The sequence below is a fragment of the Tachypleus tridentatus genome, chromosome 3, assembly GCF_004210375.1.
Source record: "Tachypleus tridentatus isolate NWPU-2018 chromosome 3, ASM421037v1, whole genome shotgun sequence".
Classification (NCBI taxonomy): Eukaryota; Metazoa; Arthropoda; class Merostomata; order Xiphosura; family Limulidae; genus Tachypleus; species Tachypleus tridentatus.
In genome coordinates this window covers 98,236,949-98,256,720 of record NC_134827.1, presented here as the reverse complement: position 1 = coordinate 98,256,720, position 19,772 = coordinate 98,236,949, and the positions used below count along the sequence as shown (strand labels likewise).

The 19,772-nt window shown below is 35.5% G+C and overlaps 1 protein-coding gene across 2 annotated transcripts; it reads left to right on the top strand.

Moving 5' to 3' along the window:
• The first annotated feature begins 590 nt into the window (after positions 1-590).
• LOC143247569 (steroid 17-alpha-hydroxylase/17,20 lyase-like) lies at positions 591-19,326 on the top strand. 2 transcript variants are annotated; one of them, XM_076495850.1, is made up of 10 exons: positions 591-728; positions 3,329-3,534; positions 3,890-4,066; positions 8,626-8,719; positions 10,360-10,515; positions 12,208-12,416; positions 12,743-12,868; positions 13,005-13,109; positions 14,763-14,894; positions 18,635-19,326. In XM_076495850.1, the coding sequence occupies exons 2-10, from the start codon at positions 3,378-3,380 to the stop codon at positions 18,985-18,987; spliced, it is 1,509 nt and encodes a 502-aa protein (XP_076351965.1). In that variant the 5' UTR covers positions 591-728; positions 3,329-3,377; the 3' UTR covers positions 18,988-19,326. The 2 variants fall into 2 exon arrangements, with proteins under 2 accessions (XP_076351965.1, XP_076351966.1); XM_076495851.1 differs by lacking the exon at positions 10,360-10,515.
• Positions 19,327-19,772: the final 446 nt, after the last annotated feature.

Genomic DNA, 19,772 nt, shown 5'->3' with positions numbered 1-19,772 from the left:
TGTATACCGATACACGTTGTGTTTATCTATTCGTAACGTCATTATTGTATACCGATACACATTATGTTTATCTATTCGTAACGTCATTATCTACTAATTACTTCTTCCATTCACGAGACTTGATAAATTAATGTTCATTTTAATTAATTGCGACCTTCGTGTAATACCTTCAGTATAATATTTTATTTTTTAATTGCAAGAGCTAGAAATGTCTCTAATATAAAACAGAGAGAAAAGTGCTTCCGTATCGCGGAAGTTAAAAAAAATAAACCGGAAGGAAATAGAGGTAGTGATATCCATAACATGAAGGAGAGGTAAAAAAAAAGGAATAAAAACAAATATTCTCACTAAATACACCAAATAGTTTATTTTAAGAACACAAGGCTTCTCATGTTTCGAACTGTACCACAGTAGAATTTTCACAGATTTAAGAATAAGCGTGGAATATTTTTATCACCCAGAAAGAAAAACGCTGATGTTTCCTTATACTGGCATGGATCACGTGAAAAGAGCGTAAACTCGGCTCTTAGACTAGGGAAAGATTACACAATCGAACAAGGTCATATAACTGTAATATATTTACACATCATATCTAATATCACCTCAAACGATTTGAACGTGACTATACTTTGATTTTTACGTTCGCCTGTTTCAAATGTTCACTGCAGTCGCATTTTGTATTTGGAATTCACTCTGAAGTGAAGAGTCAGCGTCTTTCTGTTGTTGTTGTAAGTACTTAGATCTACAATTAGCGTTTATTTACAGAGCTAATTACTGAATTATTACTAGCTGTTAAAAAATTGTATAACAGTAATTTATTTTCTGTAGCGTATTCCTCCTCACGGTTAGTGCACAAACTTAACTTGCTTAAATCCGGAGTTTGATTCCTAATTGAGGAGAGAGTGCAGACTGCCTATTTTAAAGGTTTCCGTTCAAAAATTTATAATATATAAAAACGGAGTTAAAAGTAGCGCTTATTTATGGAGCTAATTAAGTAATTACTCGCTACTAACAATGAAATAATATGTAGTTTCGTTTCTGTAGTGTAGGGTCCCCCTACCCTAAGTTTCCGTAAACTTATATATAGCTAAAATCAGGGGTTCGATTCCCACGATGGCTAGGACACACACTATTTATTGTGTAGTTTTGCGCTAAAAAAACAAACAACAAAACGAACTGTAGTTTGTGTAAACTTTCGAATATTTTAGTTATGATTGTTTGTTTGATTTCGTGCCAACCGTTCCTGTGTTTAAGCTGGTAGACTAAAGGGAAGGCACTTATTCAACACCACTCGCCAACACGTCGTGGAACCGAATCGTTAAATTCTGCCATCAACCTTGTAACAAAAAAAACCACAGGTTGGAGTGCGATTTTTTTTTCGGTAAGACTTGGTTTGTTCTGAATTTCGCGCAAAGCTACACGAAGGCTATCTGCGCTAGCCGTATCTAATTTATCAGTGTAAGACTAGAGGGAAGGCAGCTAGTCATCACCACCCACCGCCAACTCGTGGGCTACTCTTTTACCAACTAATAGTGGGATTGACCGTTACATTGTAACTCTCTCACGGCTGAAAGGGCGAGCATGTTTGGTGCGACGGGGATTCGAACCCGCGACCCTCGGATTACGCGTCATGTGCCCTATCCACCTGGCCATGCCGGGCCTTTTCAGTAAGAGGACGTGGTCCACAGAACTTAAGTTCTATATTCTGTCACACTGACTTTTAATCAGTCCTCGATCTTTCAGTAAAGATCCACAAGAAGATTTGATAAAACCGACTAACAAAACAAATATCCTGACATGGGAAAAAAACTTCGTTCTTCTAGAAACAAATAAATCGTAGTATATTCAACTTCCGCAAGACATTTTGTTTTACACACCAGCTAAATTGAACAAGAAAAGTATGGCCTAGTTAACTAATGATTGAATATTTTCTTTAAAATTCGTATTAATGTTGTACGTGTAGCTACCAGTTTGACCGCCAATTTTGATTTCATTCCTTTATGCCCCGCGCTTCCAGATACAAATATTCGTTTCAGGCTAAAAAACAAGAGGGAATCCTCAATAGCCGCGGAACATGAATTTTTTTTAAGCTTGTTTCATTTTGAATTTCACGTAAAGCTATACGAGAACTATCTGCGCTTTCTTTTTAGGTAGGATACTAGAGAGTACTATGGGATACTCTGGCCCAAAATCTACAACAACAACAAATTCCTATCAGTAGCCGACATAAAAGCTTGGGATGGAGGAAGAGGTCTTGTGCCACTGACCCTACTGGGTATTCAAAAATTAAACATATCCAAATACCCACAAAGAAGACGCTCCGTCCTGTTTTGGCCGCACCTTTTCCTTTTCACACCTAAGGTGTTTATGATTAAATTAATTTATTTTAATCTTACCTAAAAAGAATTAAAATAAATTAATCTAATAAAAATAAACACCTTTTAATCCTACCTAAAAAGAATGCGCAGAGAGCGCTCGCATAGCTTTGCGTGAAATTCAAAAACAAACAAACCTGAAAAGAAATTCATGTTCCGCAGCTATTGAGGATTCCCTCTTGTTTTCAGCCCAAAACGAATATTTGTATCTTGAATCTTATTGACAAGGGAACCGGCATGGCCAGGTGGTTAATGCACTCGTCTCGTAATCTGAGGGTCGCGTGTTCGAATCCCCTTCACACCAAACATGCTCGACCTTTCAGCCGTGGAGGCGCTATAATGTGACCGTCAATCCCTCTATTCGTTGGTAAAAAAAGTAGCCAAAGAGTTGGCGGCGGGTGATGATGACTGGCTGCCTTCCTTCTAGTGTTACACTACTAAATTAGGGATGGCTATCGCAGAGAGCCCCCTTTGCGCGAAATTTAAAAAAACAACAACAACAACCCAAACAAATCTTATTTACAAGACGACACACGTTGTCTGAGGACATTCAACAATAAGACGTGTGGAAACTGTTTAGAATATTCTGTTCAGACTGGGTTCATGCAAAGTTCGAAACATAAAATTTTAAATGAAGTCAACATGAACACAGTCTGTGAATCTATCGATGAACTCGTGTTTAAATATATATATACATGAGTCTGAAAGTCATGTAGTGTATTATGTATTTACTTGAGTGTATCATATGCTAATTGCTTGGAATCTATAGTTATAATAGATGCTGACATAAATAAACACCTTTTAAATCTTTAAATGACGAATCTTGATTCGAAACAAAATATTTAATACTATGATTCATGTTTTAATATATCAAAAATAACATTTGAGAAATGTTACCATTTATTCTCTACATTGGGTTATTAATAAAACAAAAACGTACTGTTTGGTTTTAGGGTTGGTGGCCACTTGGTGATCTTGTGTTCAAAGTAAAGAGAAGAAAATATGATAACCCAGGCATTGACCAAGATGCTGACAGACCTTGGTTGGATAACCACTATCTTTGTTGGTTTTCTGACCTTTTTATTGATTAGACACTTCTTAAAAATTCGAAAATATCCTCCTGGACCATTTCCACTTCCTTTTCTGGGTAATCTTCTTGGTAAGTTGCAACGAGAAATAATTATGTTGTGAGGAAACGTTAAACACAAACGCAACATGTGTGTGCATATAAAACTATTTCAAATTTATACCACTTACTCGTATGGAATCAGATTGTTTGTCGTATAGATAACAAATATCTTGATAATTAAAAAAGTGGTATTTTTCCCACATTAGTATCGTCCACAACTTCCTACAAAATCTTAAATTCACATAATTTAAGCTCCAGAACTCTGAAGCTACCGAATGTTCATAAGTTACGTTTAATGTTTGTTTGTTATTGCCACCAGTACACCAATTTCCAGAAATGGCACCAAGCTGTGACGTATGACCCACGTGTTTATTTTGCTTTACAGAATTCAATGGCAAAAAACCTCCGTTTATAAAAATGACAAACTGGCAAAAGAAGTATGGTCCAGTGTTCACCTTGTGGGTCGGTCGTCCAGCCATAATCGTCAACAACTGGGAAGTCACGCGGGACGCTCTCATAGTTAAAAGGAATGAGGTGATAGGGAGAAATAAAACTTTGCTTGGTAGGTGAAAAAAAATTATATTCGTATCTTAAAGTTTAAAACTTTGTATGTTTTTACGATGTGAGTTTTATGTTGTTTTACCTAGCTTTACATTATCGAAAGTTTTAGTCAGTTGTAAAAGTATTATTTACGAAGATCGTGTTAAGTATTTTTTTTGCCGACCTCTTTATTTTTTCTGTGTTATTCCTTTATTATATTTAGATACATGACATTCTAAAAATGAAATCTCTAGGTTCGTACAACATTTTTTCATGAAGAATTGTGCTATATGAAAAGTGAGGGACACCTTAAAAAACATGTATTATATACATATGTCAGGTTTTGTTTATGGGTTGGATTATTTACAGTTAGACCTGATGATTTGCTGGCAATAAATTTCAACAATAAACAAACGGCACAAAGTCCACTTGTTTTAAAATAATATATTAAAACAAGTTAAATGTATATACCATAGCTTTATCCAGAGATTTAAATAATTGTCTCTTATTTTGTCAAATTCTAAAAATGTTAGTTAATTTACTTTAGGACACAATTTGACAAGACAATTTATTCTTCTCTACTCTGTAGTTGCAATACAGTCTATGATAATTTCACTTTAAACTCTTCAGTGTAACTGTTTCTTACCACAGTTGTATCCAGAGATTTAAATAATCGCTTCATTTTCGTTAAAGTGTACACAAGCTGCTTTAATTATTTTAGAACACAATTCTAAAGGCAGATTATTTTTCTATACTCTGTTATTACAATACAATCTGTGATAATTTCACATTACTATTCGCCACAAATCACGCAGTCTAGATCTATGTTTCGAACTAAATCTTCAAAGCGTATTTATACCTCGAAAGAAGTATCGACCATTCCACATAGTACTAGCTATTAAGATGCAATAATAGTCAATTTAAACAATGAGGAAGACCCAGAAGATTTTAATAACAAGACGCAGCAATGTAACAATCACCAATTCATAACTACTGGCCCCTCCAAAATGGTAAGTTTTCGGATTTACAACTCTGCAAACCAGGTTTCGATACCCGAAGTGGTCAGAGCACAAATGGTCAATTGTGTAGCTTTGTGCTTAATTCCAAACAAATAAACAAACAGTCATAACTATTGAACTACATAACGTATGATTCGTAAACAGTTAGGTTAACAACCTTGCGATAAACCATCGCTTCTAAAAAATAACTAAAGTGAACACTAGCGCTGTATAAACTATATAAATCGTAACTCACTCATTAAACTTAAAGTGAAATAGTCATGTATATCTGTCCAGATATGTATGTGTATATGAACCATTTCAACATCACATGTACCATGTGCAAGATATAAATAGCAGTGCACTCACTAAAATCACAGAGTTCATAAACAAAGTTAAAGAAGGTGCTTGTGTGGGGTGGAGGATGAAAAAGCCTGTGATTAGAAAAGTCATAGAATAAATGCACGTGTTTGTAATTAATATAGTATTACCAGTATATACCGTTAAATCACTTAGATTGGTTTGGTTTTTGAATTTCGCGCAAAGCTATTCGAAGGCTATCTGCACTAGCTGTCCATAATTTAGCAGTATAAGACTAGAGGGAAGACAGCTAGTCATTACCACCCACCGCCAACTCTTGGGCTACTATTTTACCAACGAATAAGTGGGATTTACCGTAACTTTATAACGCCCCCACGGCTGAAAGGGCAAGCATGTGTGGTGTGAGAGGGATTCGAATCCGTGACCCTCAGATTACGTATCTAGTGCCTTAACCACCTGGCCATACCGGACAAAATCATTTAAATGTATTAAGAATTGAAAAATATTACACACATTTAGTTTTACACCAATAAAATGCCATCAATCGTATCCAACCCTTCAGAGATCATTGACATTTTATCAGAAAGTGTATACCTAGCACTTTCCAACCTGATACCTTGACATTTTTTTCTTCAGTATAGCTGTTTTGGTATAGCTGTTACTAATTTTTCGGCACCAATATTTCGATTTTTTACACATGTGTGAAAGAGAAAGATATATATTATAAGTTTTTAACTTTCCAACTGCGAAGAAAACAGGATATGAAACATCGTTTCTACCAAATATATTATTTATTTCTAGCTTTAACAGCGTGTTAACAGTGGATTTTGGAAGCTAGTTATGTCAAAAATCTATAAAATTTAAGCAACTACATTTTAAATTTCCAAGTTTCGAAAACCATGAAAGTAATAAAAATGTCTGAAAGCTAGAACTATTTTCTTTTTCGCAATCCATTTTGTTTTTGAGCTTTCTTTATTTATATGAATTGAGTTGCTTATTGTCAAAGATCGAACTCTTATGGATCAATATATTGCATGATACGTAAAGAAAATAGATCAAATAAGTTGTTTTCATATTCCAATTTTCGCCCACTTGTAATTTGAATTAATTGAGTCTTATCAAATGGTAAGAGATTAGTAGGTAGAGATGAGTGGGTGGGTGTTTGTTTGTTTTGTAAGAAAACTCTGTTGAGCACAGTTTCTAAAAGGAGTCAAGATGGTAGTTTAAAAAATGAGTAATAAAACACGAATGCTGTCTAGTTGCGTTAAATTTGTCTACATACAGGGTATCTTTGCTAAACTTTCTTTCGACATAGTGAGCCAGTGAATGAGATCTATAGGTCTGTAAATGCATTGTTGCTATTCAAAAACGGAAATTAATTAGAAATAATTAAATAAAATAATGTGTTTTTTCCTTCAAGCAAAGCCACATCGGGCTATCTGCTGAGTCCACCGAGGGCAATCGAATAACTGATTTTAGCGTTATAAATCTGCAGACTTACCTATGTACCAGCGGTAGAGCAGATACAATAAAACCATGTGACATTGTTGCGCAAACAAATAAAATAAATGGCCTAAACGTTGAATACACACTTTATCACTGTTAAAAGAAGAATGGTTTATTTTGCGGAAACAATAATACTGATAGGGCTCGCGCCCACACCACGTGTGTTATCTATAGTATTCTATTTCCTATTAAACAAGAATCTACATAGTGGGCTCTATGTACTTTTTCCTAACGCGGGTATTAAACCCCAATTTTTAACGTTCTAAGCCTTCAAACTTACTGCTGAACCATCTAATCTGTATCCAAACATACTTACAACCTCGTTGTCGTAATACACAGCTATGTTTCATAGTGGCTTATACTTCATTATAAACCATAAATATCAAATTCGGTTTGAAAAGTTTTCATTATTTATCTCGTTGTACGGCAGAAGCATCTCGGCCCAGCATGGACAGGTGTGTTAAGGCGTTCAAACTCGTAATCCGAGGGTCGAGGGTTCGAATCCCCGTCGCACCAAACACGCTCACCCTTTCAGCCATGAGGGCGTTATAATATGACGATAAATCCCACTATTCGTTGCTAAAAGAGTAGCCCAAGAATTGGCGGTGGGTGGTGATGACTAGCTGCCTTCCCTCTAGTCTTACACTGCTAAATTAACGACAGCTATCGCACATAGTCCTCGTGCAGCTTTGCGCAAAATTCAAAACAAACCAAATCAGAAGCATCAGAGTTTAAGATTACGAGATATTCGTTTTCTTTTCTTTATTTTTTATTTCGTAGATACAGAAATGACAGCACGCTCTAAAAAAAGCTGGAGCACTCGAATTTTACGTGTATTTTTTTTATTCAAAAGTAACACAACTGATCAGTGTGATTTAGTTTAATACGAAGTGCTTGAGTTGTTCAAGTTTAAAGTAAGTTCCAGTAGAATCAGATAACCTGTTTAATAATACCTCGGAGGACGCCCATCTTCACCACAATGATTGTTTCGGGTCAATAAGTTCTCCTTCGTAACCATAGTTTTTCACGTTGCAGATAGGGGGTTTAGTTTGAATTTCACGAAAGGCTACACAAGGGATATCTACTCTAGCCGGCAGTAATTCAAAGTAAAAGATTAGATGTAAAACAGCTAGTCATTGCCAACATTTAGGCTACTCATTTACCAAAGAATAGTGCGACTAAACGTCACATTATAATACTCCAACGGCTGAGGCCCGGCATGGCCAAGTGTGTTAAGGCGTTCAACTCGTAATCTGAGGGTCGTGGGTTCACATCCCGGTCGCACCAAACATGCTCGCCCTTTCAGCCGTGGGGGCGTTATAATGTGACGGTCAATTCCACTATTCGTTGGTAAAAAGAGTAGTCCAAAAGTTGGCGGTGGGTGGTGATGACTAGCTGCCTTCCCTCTGGTCTTACCTTACACTGCTAAATTAGGGACGACTAGCACAGATAGCCCTCGAGTAGCTTTGTGCGAAATTCATAAAGCAAAACAAACAAACAATCCAACGGCTGAAAAGTGTGAACATATTTAGTGGAACGAGGATTTGAAATTGCGACTCAATTGTTGCGAATTGAGCGCCCTCTAACTACCTGACCAACAAAAAAAAAGGAGATTTGTATTTAGTTGTTGGTTTTTCAATGTGAATAATTATGAAGAGTGAAAGTGTATACAAAAATTCATAGGGTGAAAGGTGATTTTTTTACTGTCATAGTAAAACTTGTATTCTTAATTATTTGATATTAAATTTTACTGCAGCCGAAATAATTAAACAAGGGTATGAAGACATCGTTTTTGCAGACTATTCTCAAGAATGGGAGGTTTTGCGAAAGATGGCGCACTCAGCCGTTAGGTGAGCATAATAAGCATTTTATAGCGTTACACCGTGAGGTATCTAATGTACATGTAATGTAAAAAGGAACAACAATTATGTATAGAAGGTTAATTAATTTATACTGAAATGTTTTAGTGTCTCACCACGTCTTTACAACCTCTGTCGTCACGTCCGTTCACGTTCTACCTCATGACTACGCATCCTGACAACTACAAAAAGCTCCGTCGTAACGCTGTCACGCCCGATGCACATCATTCCTTGCAGCTATTTTTCCATAATCCGCCTGACGTACAAAGATGATGGTTCCCCGTACCCATTTCAACAGTTTGATTGTAAAAGAAAATTTATAAGCACTGCATTTCACGACTTGCTCATTACGTATTCTTATAAAATAGTACGAATATCCATTGTATTCTCCACTTCCATCCGATATGCAGTAGTCGAACGGAAGTGTCATTTTCTTCACTTGTAGAATTACCAAAAGAGGTTTAGAGGTACAACATTCATCCACTAGGAGTGTTATGTGTTCGTGTCATTCTCAGAACACTGATTTCCTATGGTTAAAATATTAATGACTCTGTAAATGTGTTTGGCAGTAAATATATCGTGTTAAAATTAATTATGACCTAACTGAACAGAGGTAAGAGACTGAACAGAAGTTTTATACTGCAGTAAAATATTTTATTTGTAAATGGCAAACACATATTTCTCAGTGGGTCATCTTTACATCTTACAATTCGGGATTCAATATCTATAGTAGACTCAGCAAAAATAGCCCTCTGTGCAGTTTTGTACTAAAATAAACAATAAATTGGAAGATACAAAAGATAAAAAAATATAACTTAGTCAGTAAACGAGTTTGCAAGATATCAGACGTTTTAGTATACGTTCGGATTTCATGCTTATCTTGTATGAATTTCTTTCCTCTAGAATTGTGCCTGAACAGTTATACTCTCATAGATTAGATAAGATAGGACATAATAATACTTTTGATTGAGAAATACAGGTTAATACGTGTATTCTCTAGGCTGTGTCAGATATAACTGGTATAATATGTATCTTATGATAGATAGACCAACACGATTACAGTTTTTCACGATTCGTCCACACTTGAACTCTTTAGAATTAAAACTTTAATTCATCTTTTTAATATTAAGCTTCAGAATGTACTTTAAAAAATGTTATAGCGATGTATTCACAAACATGATATACTATTGAGATGAAAGACCATAAATTTTGTTTTCTCCTAACGTTGTATCCGGACATTTCAGACCTTTCAGAGATGTCAAATATGGGGTGTTTTGTAAATTCGTACTTTCAACAGTAGACAGATGGTGTTCGGAAAAAGGAAAGTGCCCAGGAAATATAGTATACGTGATGTTACTCCATTGTCTGCACATAATATATTTTGAATTGACAGAGAATTCAAAATTATGTTACAGTTATAAGGCAACGACTAATGTATTTAAAATAAAAATAAAATACGACGTAAACACAAGAATCATAGTCTAAAATCGAATGTTTCTAAACTCAAATTTTTCTTCTGTAAAAGACATTATGAATTTGTTTTGGTTTTTTTACATAAAGTAAAAATATCAATTCAACTCTTTATTTGCTAATCACCAATTTTCTCAAATTCTTTTCGATCACTCGAACAGGAAGTACGCTGTGAGCGATAAGTTAGCAGAGCTCGTGACTGATGTTGTGAATAACACTGCTCAGAACATGCTTCAGGAAAAACAGCCTTTTGATCCAGTCAGTCATCTTTACGTAATTATTTACAATATTATTGCTTCCTCAGCGTTCGGGAAAAGGTAAGGTTGGAAAAAGACAAATAACATGTTTGACGTCATTTCATAAAATGTTGACGTTGTAGCACAAATCTGCCTGGATATCTAAGACGTTAAGGCCGGCATGGTCAGGTGGGTTGTGGCGTTCGACTAGTAATCCGAGGGTCGCGGGTTCGAATCCCCGTTACACCAAACATACTCGCCCTCTCAGCCGTGGAGGCGTTATGTGACGGTCAATCCCACTATTCGTTGGTAAAAGAGTAGCCCAATAATTGGCGGTGGGTGGTGATGACTAGCTGCCTTCCCCCTAGTCTTACGCTGCTAAAGTAGGGACGGCTAGTGCAGATAGCCCTCGAGTAGCTTTGCGCGAAATTCAAAAACAAACAAAATCTAAGACGTTCAAATACGTTTAATTGCTTTATAATTTAATTATACAGTTGCTCCAAAAACACTGAAAGCTGATAGATTTGATTGGTTGATGGTCTTATATTTCATGGAACAGGACTTTTTCTCAATCCTTAGTTAAATAACATTCCAAAAATCGTAAACAAGTAGCAACCTTAGAAGTAATAGCTTGACGCAAATAGTGTTGGCTAGGAAACATTCACTTCGAAGAACTATTTGGTTAATTATTGTTGTCGTTTTTGAATTACGCACAAAGCTACATAACGGACTATTTGTGCTCTACCCATCGCGGGTATCGAAACCTGGTCTTTGGCGTTATAAATCCGCAGACAAGTTAATTATTGACGATAGTTAGAACCCCAATTTTCATGTATTTAAATTTGTCTTCGAGAATTTGGATTAAAAAAAATGTATTTTAAAAACCGATCAGAAAAACGTTTCACAAATTTATTTCTGGATCGATGAAAATGAATTATATATAAAAGAAAAACGTTTTTATTCAAATCCATCTTAACTATATATCATTGCGTTTTCTCACATAAGAATTAAGATTTAAAATAACGTAGCTTCCCTACATTTGTTTAAATAGGCTTGGCGTGGCCTGCGGTTAGTGTGCCTGGACTGTGAATCCAAGGATTCGCGCCTCGCATCTTTTCGCCGCAAAAATACCCTCTGCACATTGGTGCCATTGACCAGTTATAAAGGTGAAGGTCAAGTTTAATTCTTTGTTCAGAGTATTCCAAAAATTGACAGCAAGAGTTATTAACTAGCTGCCTTCCCTCTGCCTGTCAGTTACAAGTTAGGAACGTTATACGCAGATAGTCTTTTGGTTTGGTTTGTTTTTTTGACTTTCGCGCAAAGCTACACGAGGGCTGTCTGCGCTAGCCGTCACTAATTTAGCAGTGTAAGACTAGGGGGAAGGCAGATAGTCATCACCACCCACCACCAACTCTTTACCAACGAATAGTAGGATTGACCACCACATTATAATGCCTCCACGGCTGAAAGGGAGAGCATGTTTGGTGTGACCGGGATTCGAACCCGCAACTCTCAGATTACGAATCAAGTGCCTTAACCACCTGACTATGTCGGGCCAATAGCCTTTTGTGTGGCTCTGTGCGAAAATTTTTAAAAACGATGGAAATAAAAAATAAAAAAGTTTAACTAGACTGCCGCTAGAGGTACCTTCCTTTAATATATTGATGGTTTACATTGTATTTTGATGGATTGTTTGTGCCTTCTATTGTTCCCAGGTGAAAGATTTCTTGGTAGTATGTATCTCATAGGAATAACCGATATTAATTACTATAGGTATAAAGAAACCGACCAGGAATACCAGGATTTGAAAGAACAGAGCGAACTGTTTTTGAACGAGTTCGGCAATGGTCTACCAAGCGATTACATTCCGCTCCTAAAAATCTTCTATATTAATCGAGAACAAAAACTGGTAAAGTCTGTGAAGAAGTTCCTGGCAATTTTGACAAACAAGATCGACGAACATAAGAAAACTTATAAACCAGGTAGCTTTAGTCGCGTCTAATTCTCTTCCATTCGCTGCTATACAAATATGAGCCTACTGTATAAACTTTTTGCTTGACCTAATTATTCTATCACTATATTTTTAATTTAAATTGCTAATAACTTTACACAGTAAAGAACCTCAGTAATGAATAAATTATTTTACTCTGGAAATGTTCTCTTTATTGTTTACAAATTCCCATACGTGATTCACGTTTTATTTATTTACCACACTAAACTGTGAAATATATATATCGGTAAAAATGTATATTATGCAGCAACTCAAAAAAGAAACTATTTTCGTATTCCAATTCCTTCTCTTTTTCAGATGTCATTCGAGATTTTACTGACGCCCTCCTGTCGGCAAAGCTGGAAGCAAAAGAAGAAGGCAAAAATTCCCTCCAGTATCTCAGCGATGGAAACTTGGCCCAAGTAATATCTGACCTTTTTGCAGGTTGGTGAAGTCATATTTTTTACTAATTAGGTTTTCTGTGGTTAAGACGAACAAGTCATATTTTTTACTAATTAGGTTTTCTGTGGTTAAGACGAACGTATTAATGTTATAAGCAAATTTTCTTTTTCTTCCGCAGCTGGCACTGATACAACACAGATGACTCTGCGATGGATGGTTCTTTTGATAGCCAACTCTCCTGATGTCCAACAGAAAATGTTTGAAGAAATAGAGAGCGTAATAGGTGAGGTAAAACTTTCATACTAATAAGTTTTAAACGGAAATTGAGCTTAATGATGAGGTAAATGTGTATTTCAGTTGTTAAACTAACTAAGGAAAGAAATGTATCATGCTTCTCATGACAATAGTATTATGACTTTTTATATTTTAACATTGCATTCAACTTAGCCTCTCGAGTATTTACAAAAATTAGGAAAGCATTCACCATACCTGATGTCAAGAGCGTATTTCTTCTCCTCGCTGGTACAGTGGTAAGTCTACGGATTTACAACGCTAAACTCAGGGGTTCGATTCCCCTCGGTGGACTCAAAAACAATCTATTTAAATGTTGTGCGTCGCATATTATATATTAAGTCATTTCATCCTCGTATAGTTTGCTTTAAAGCATTAATGAAATTTAAATAAGTAAATAAATTTGTATTTTACTTTTGAAGATAATTATAAATTTTACCTTCAAGTTTTCTTTGCTGAAAGCGGATTGATATCCACAAACTGTAACCGGTAAAATATTCTTCACCTGTAATACCACGTGTGTACATAACGTATATTGTTACGTACTATAACAATCATAAAAATACATGTGACTGTAAATTTTCTTTTACCTGTAATATTATGGCAAGCTTTTGCTTGTTTACTATTACAAATACGTAAACACTTGTAAGTTTATTCGGGTTTTGTGTACTAGTAAGCTCTTTCACTTACTGAGCACGGTTCCTTTTATATGTTTACTTTTGGTTAATTTTAATTTCACTGCAATTATTAGCAATAACTTTTACGATAATTTTTAATGTTTTTGTCATTATTAATCTTTGGCCTTTATGATGAATACTGTTAGTCTAGTGTATGAGTTTTAGGGCTAGTTTCAATCTCCGAAGTATCCGATCCTCGAGAAGTGTTATTGGGATTATGGCCGACAGCATTACAGGCGATGGTTCTCAAATCATTTAAATGATGTATTACAGTTTTTATACAGTTGGTTACTTTACCTCAAAGATGCATTGAGCTATCTGTCGCGTTCACTGCAGAGAATCGACCCACAGATTTTAGCTGTGCAAGTCTGTAATCTTATCGCTATTCCACCGGATAACTTCTTATACAGATGTGGATTCATTAATTTATATTTGAAAATTCTGTTTTTCTTGTTCATTAAAAGAAATCAATATTTATTTTTAGCTTTTAATAAGGTAGTGGCTAAACTAACATATCGTATATTATCTACACCCTAATATCCCTTATGGGAATTTTAACGCGTACATAGCATAGTTCCGTTTATGTTAAAACTTTCAAAGAGCAGATACTATTCTGTATGAAATTATAGAAATAAACCAATCAGTATTGATAGGTGTTCATATTTCTTTAGAGTATTATTTCAAATCTATGTAGTCACAAAAAACAGAGTTTGTATGTCCAGTAAATGGAATAACTGTTTCTGGTGATTATAGAAAACACACTGATTTCTTTCTCAGTTTTTAGAGTGGGTGTTTATCGATTAAAAATAATAATAAGAAATCATATTTTCATAAGAACAATATAGTGGTGTTGTATACAACCAACTTAAGTATATAACATACAAAGTAACAGCGTTTAGGGCCTTATACACTTGTATAAATTATAGTAAGAAATGTGTTATGATTACTTAACCAGTTTTGTTTTGTAGGAAACCGACCTCCAGTTCAAGATGACAAACCCCAGTGTCACTACGTAAGTGCCGTAATCATGGAAACGTTACGTTTCGGAACGATTGCGCCACTGGGTATTGACCACAAAACTACGTGTGACACAGAAATAGGTATGGTATACTACAATAAACATAAAACTATGTATGGCACAAAAATAGGTATGGTATACTACATCAAACACAAAAATAAGTAAGGCACAGAAATAGGCGTGGTGTACTATATCAAACATAAAACTATGCAAAACGCAGAAATAGTTATGGTATACTACATCAAATATAAAACTATGTAAGGCACAGAAATAGGTACGGTATACTATAGCACCCAAAAAATTACGTATGACACAGAAATAGGTATAGCATACTATCCCAATCACACGACTACGTGTGACACAGAAATAGGTGTTGTGTGCTACATCAACCATTCGACTACATGTCACGCAGAGATAGGTATAGCATACTACCTCAACCACACGACTACGTGTGACACAGAAATAGGTATAGCATACTACCTCAACCACACGACTACATGTGACACAGAAATAGGTACAGCATACTACCTCAACCACACGACTACATGTGACACAGAAATAGGTGTTGTGTGCTACATCAACAATGGCCTGCCTTTTATTACATTTTTTTTCGTGTACTGCAGGATATGAATCAAGTAAAACTTCCAAATCATAAAGAATTATGTTTAGGTTCGAGGTAATATCACATCTCACTTTGTATTAACAATATATATATATACAGAGTGGCCTGTAAGTCCCTACCCAACCATATATTTTATGTATCCAGTGTATCTGTATGCTGTCCCTCATTCTCGCTGCATAATATTATGCGATGCCATGTTCTGTGACACATTTTCAAGTGCAATTGGGCTTAAATCGGCCATATTTCTCTGAGAAAAATAATAATAATACATGCGTAATTGAATATAACATGATAACATGTAGATGGGTAGATAAAAGATACAAAAATGAAAATGTTATTTCATAATTTCTAGCAAACCAATACAAGTTATCTTCACAAAGCGGTCCTTAACTTTGAACTGATAGACTGAAGGTGAAGCAAGTGGACAATGGCACCTACCGTCACTCTTGTTTCCTCCAAAGATGGGATTTAACTTTCATTTTTACAACGCAATCACGGCCACAGTGTAAGGAGCGCATTTTACCTTTAAAAAGTAGCATGCCTTGAAACTTGGGATTCAAAGCGCAAGTACTTCTGACCTTATGAAAAATACAATTCAAACCCAATTAACACAGTTTAATAAATAAACCCTTATTTAATATATGAGTATATTAAAAAATAAACAAGTTCGCAGATAAATATTATTTAAAGTGAAAATGAAACTTGTTGTTGAAATAAAACGTATAAACTTTTGTAATCTGGTTGTCCTCATGAACTTTCCAAATTGGTTGTAAACGGAGTTATATTACTCAGTGTTCGAGACCGATGCGCCCTCTAATATTTTCAATCCATCCGCAGAATGAGTTTGTTTTCGAGTGCACAAGCATCAAGGCAATGAGCGGATGTGTGGTATAAGTTTTTGTTGTTGTTTTTTCTGGGAGGGGGTTAATGGGGGGTATTTTTAGACCATCGACCCTATTGGATCAATCCTTTCGGTTTTTTTTCACATCTTGGTTTCAGGTTTTCATTCCTTTATAATCTAAATTTAACACACAATTTAATTATCAAATTACATTTGAGCTAAACGTGAGACTCACTTATTCTGCTCACGTGAATTTTCTTTCATTTCTATTGGATCATTACGCCGCTTTGCAAGTGCTATCAGTAGGTTATTTGGGCTTTAGGCCTGTCGATTCTTCGCCATCCTCGGCCTACCAAACACACTCGCCCTTTCAGCCGTGGGGGCATTATGGCGTGACGATCAACTCCACTATTCACTGGTAAGAGTATAGCTCAAGAGTTTACAGTGGGTGGTCTTTCCCTCTTAAATTAGGGCTAGTATGATTTGAATTTCGCGCAAAGCTACACGAGGGCTATCTGCGCTAGCCGTCCCTAATTTAGCAGTATAAGACTAGAGGGAATGCAGCTAGTTACCACCACCCACCGCTAACTTCTGGGCTACCCTTTTACCAACTAATAGTGTGACTGACCGTAACTTATAACGCCCTCACAGCTGAAAGGGCGAGCTTGTTGATATGACGGGTTAAATTAGGGACGGATAGTCTTCCTGTAGCTTTTCGCGAAATTTTAAACAAACTCATTACCATTAGTGAGATGTGCGCGACTGGAACAATGAAGTGCGCAGCACTTGACTAGTTATTGTGAAGCCGCGCAGCTTAGAGGGATCATTGCCAAAGACGAAGACATAATACATTCTATGCAAAATTAAGTAACAAACATTGTAAAGTAGTTCTATTTAGTTCACAATAATGAGTTTTCAAAATATTTCAAACGCTGCTATAGGTGTTTGTTCTCTGATTTATACTAAAAGCATGACTGTGATTGCATGTTTACTGATAAGCAATTACACAGAAAAGGAAATACATACAAGCATATCGTAAAGAATGAAACGTGCCTAAACGCTATAACTTTACACTTTAAAACTTTCTATAAGTTGTATTAACGTTTACGAAGTATATAAAACAATATTCTAACAAACAAACAAAACTTGTAGATGTTATTCAATGCCGTTGACGTTTTAATAATAATAATAATGGTTGATCATAATAACTAACCCCTACCCAACTTTTATATTAGGCTAAAGTTATTCTTGGTACGAGCCTTTGGTAAACAAAAAAGAAATGAACGTCACTTCTATTGAAATTCAATTAATAGATATCCTATGATCGCCATGATGCCTATATAGTACTATGCTATATTAATAACAAGTCTGATTTCAGCAGGAATGGATACAGATGGGGGATGCACCCCCCCCCACTGGCCATACCAAAATTGTGTAGGTTAATGGGAAATCAGAAATATAAAGTACTGATCATCTCAATTAGAATGAGAGTACATGGTCATATGTACTATAGTGTTAAAGAGTTTATGTTAACATGTTGTGTACGTGATTCGACATACTGCTGTAGGCCTAAGTGCTGTATGTTTATTTGTAACATGTTATTCAGGAATATATGAAAGTTCATTGTCACATGCACTATGTTGTGTGATTTAGTTTCGTGCTGTACGATTAGTTGTAACTTTATTTTATAATAAAATCAACAAATAAAGAGTTCATAATCATGTTTATTTTCTTTGTTTCTAAATTAATTCCATGAAATTTATGTTGCAGTAACAAGGAAAAGTTTACTTGTGGTCGGGTTTAAGTCACTGTTACTTAGTCGATCATACCCCCACCACCAAAAAATCCTGTATCTACTCCTGGATTTTAGGTTTAAGTTTCAGTTGCGAAGCTACCTTATTCCCACTACAACAAAAATCTGTTCGGATATGATAAATCAAGACATTAAAAAAACCTACAAGATTACTAGTTGATTCTAGTAGCTACAGCAGTTTTCATAACTCCAGCTTTGCTGATGGCAAGACTTCTGGCCAAACTAATCTTCGCTGGACTTTAGTGGATAAATTACTCCACTTCTGTTATTACCCGAAATCTACAGAAGTGCCAAATGTGTTTTGAATTATTTGATATTTGTGTGTTAATAGTAAATCTTATGAATCAGACCCTTTAATATTTTGTTAACAGTCAATCTTATGAAAGGCATGCTTTAATTTATGTTAACAGTCAATCTTATGAAAGGCATGCTTTAATTTATGTTAACAGTCAATCTTATGAAAGGCATGCTTTAATTTATGTTAACAGTCAATTTTATGAATCAAACGCTTTGACCATAAACGATGTTTGTACCCTTCGTTTCCAGGTGGACATAAGATTCCTAAAGACACAATGGTCCTATTCAACCTTTGGGCTCACCATCGAGACCAGACCTATTGGAAAGACCCGCATGTTTTTAAACCTGATCGTTTCCTAACAGAAAACAGAACAGTGACCAATGAACGTGCCAGTAGCTACGTTCCATTTGGACAAGGGCGTAGAATGTGCTTGGGAGAAAAACTGGCGTTGGCTGATACTTTCCTTATTATTGTTCGACTTTTGCAGCATTGTAAGTTTTCGTTACCAGGGGGCGCTGGATCTGCATGTTTAGATCCACAACCTCTCGCGCTTTTCAGCATTCCCGTTCCTTATAAAATAGAGGTAACACCTAGGAAATAGTAGCTCTAAATCAGTGGAATTATGAATAATTCTTCTTCATTGAATTCAAATGATTTATAAATAAGTTCGTGATAAACGAACGGTTTTAGAACAGATATATGTTCTAAATAAACCCACATAAAATATTAAATGTGAAATATAAAAGGCCATAAAATGTAATTCTTGTTCAAAGTGGTATCAAGACCTTATACTATCTTGTGTACTTTTTTTGTTTTGTTTTGTTTTTCGATGAGAAATAATTACGTGAACATGATTTTTTTCCACCTTTAAACATTTTTTGAGTGAGTTAAGTTTGTCTTTTGTTGAATGTGCAAAAATAGATAAATAAATTGAAACAAGTGATATGTGGCGTTATCTGTCCTACAGACCGGGAACTTTAAGGAAAATATATATATTTGTTAAATTCATATAAATATTTTGCAGCCGAAAGTCAAAAAGTTATATTACCTCATGAAATGTTATTTATTGCCGTAACTATTATTTATATGTATATTTCCTATCCTCAAGTGTGTTTTTCATGTGATTAATAACCTGATTTCTGTTATTTCGAACTTGCTGTGAGTAAGACTTATCTCGGATATTTACATTTATTGCACAGGTATTCGAACAAATATTAAATATGTTCCAAATTTATATTAAAAAGCATCAAAATTATGCAAATTCTCCTTAAAAACTGGTATATCCAAATGCCTCTGGCATGGCCAGGTGGTTAAGACGCGCGACTCGCAATCTGAGGGTTGCGTGTTCGAATCCCCTTCACACCAAACATGCTAGACCTTTCAGCC

Bases quoted from the DNA above. Each gene is read 5' to 3' on its own strand.
- LOC143247569 (XM_076495850.1), top strand. From the start codon at position 3,378: ATGATAACCCAGGCATTGACCAAGATGCTGACAGACCTTGGTTGGATA. The intron at 13,110-14,762 runs GTGAGGTAAAAC...TTTGTTTTGTAG, and splicing joins AGAAATAGAGAGCGTAATAG to GAAACCGACCTCCAGTTCAA. The intron at 14,895-18,634 runs GTATGGTATACT...CTTCGTTTCCAG, and splicing joins TACGTGTGACACAGAAATAG to GTGGACATAAGATTCCTAAA.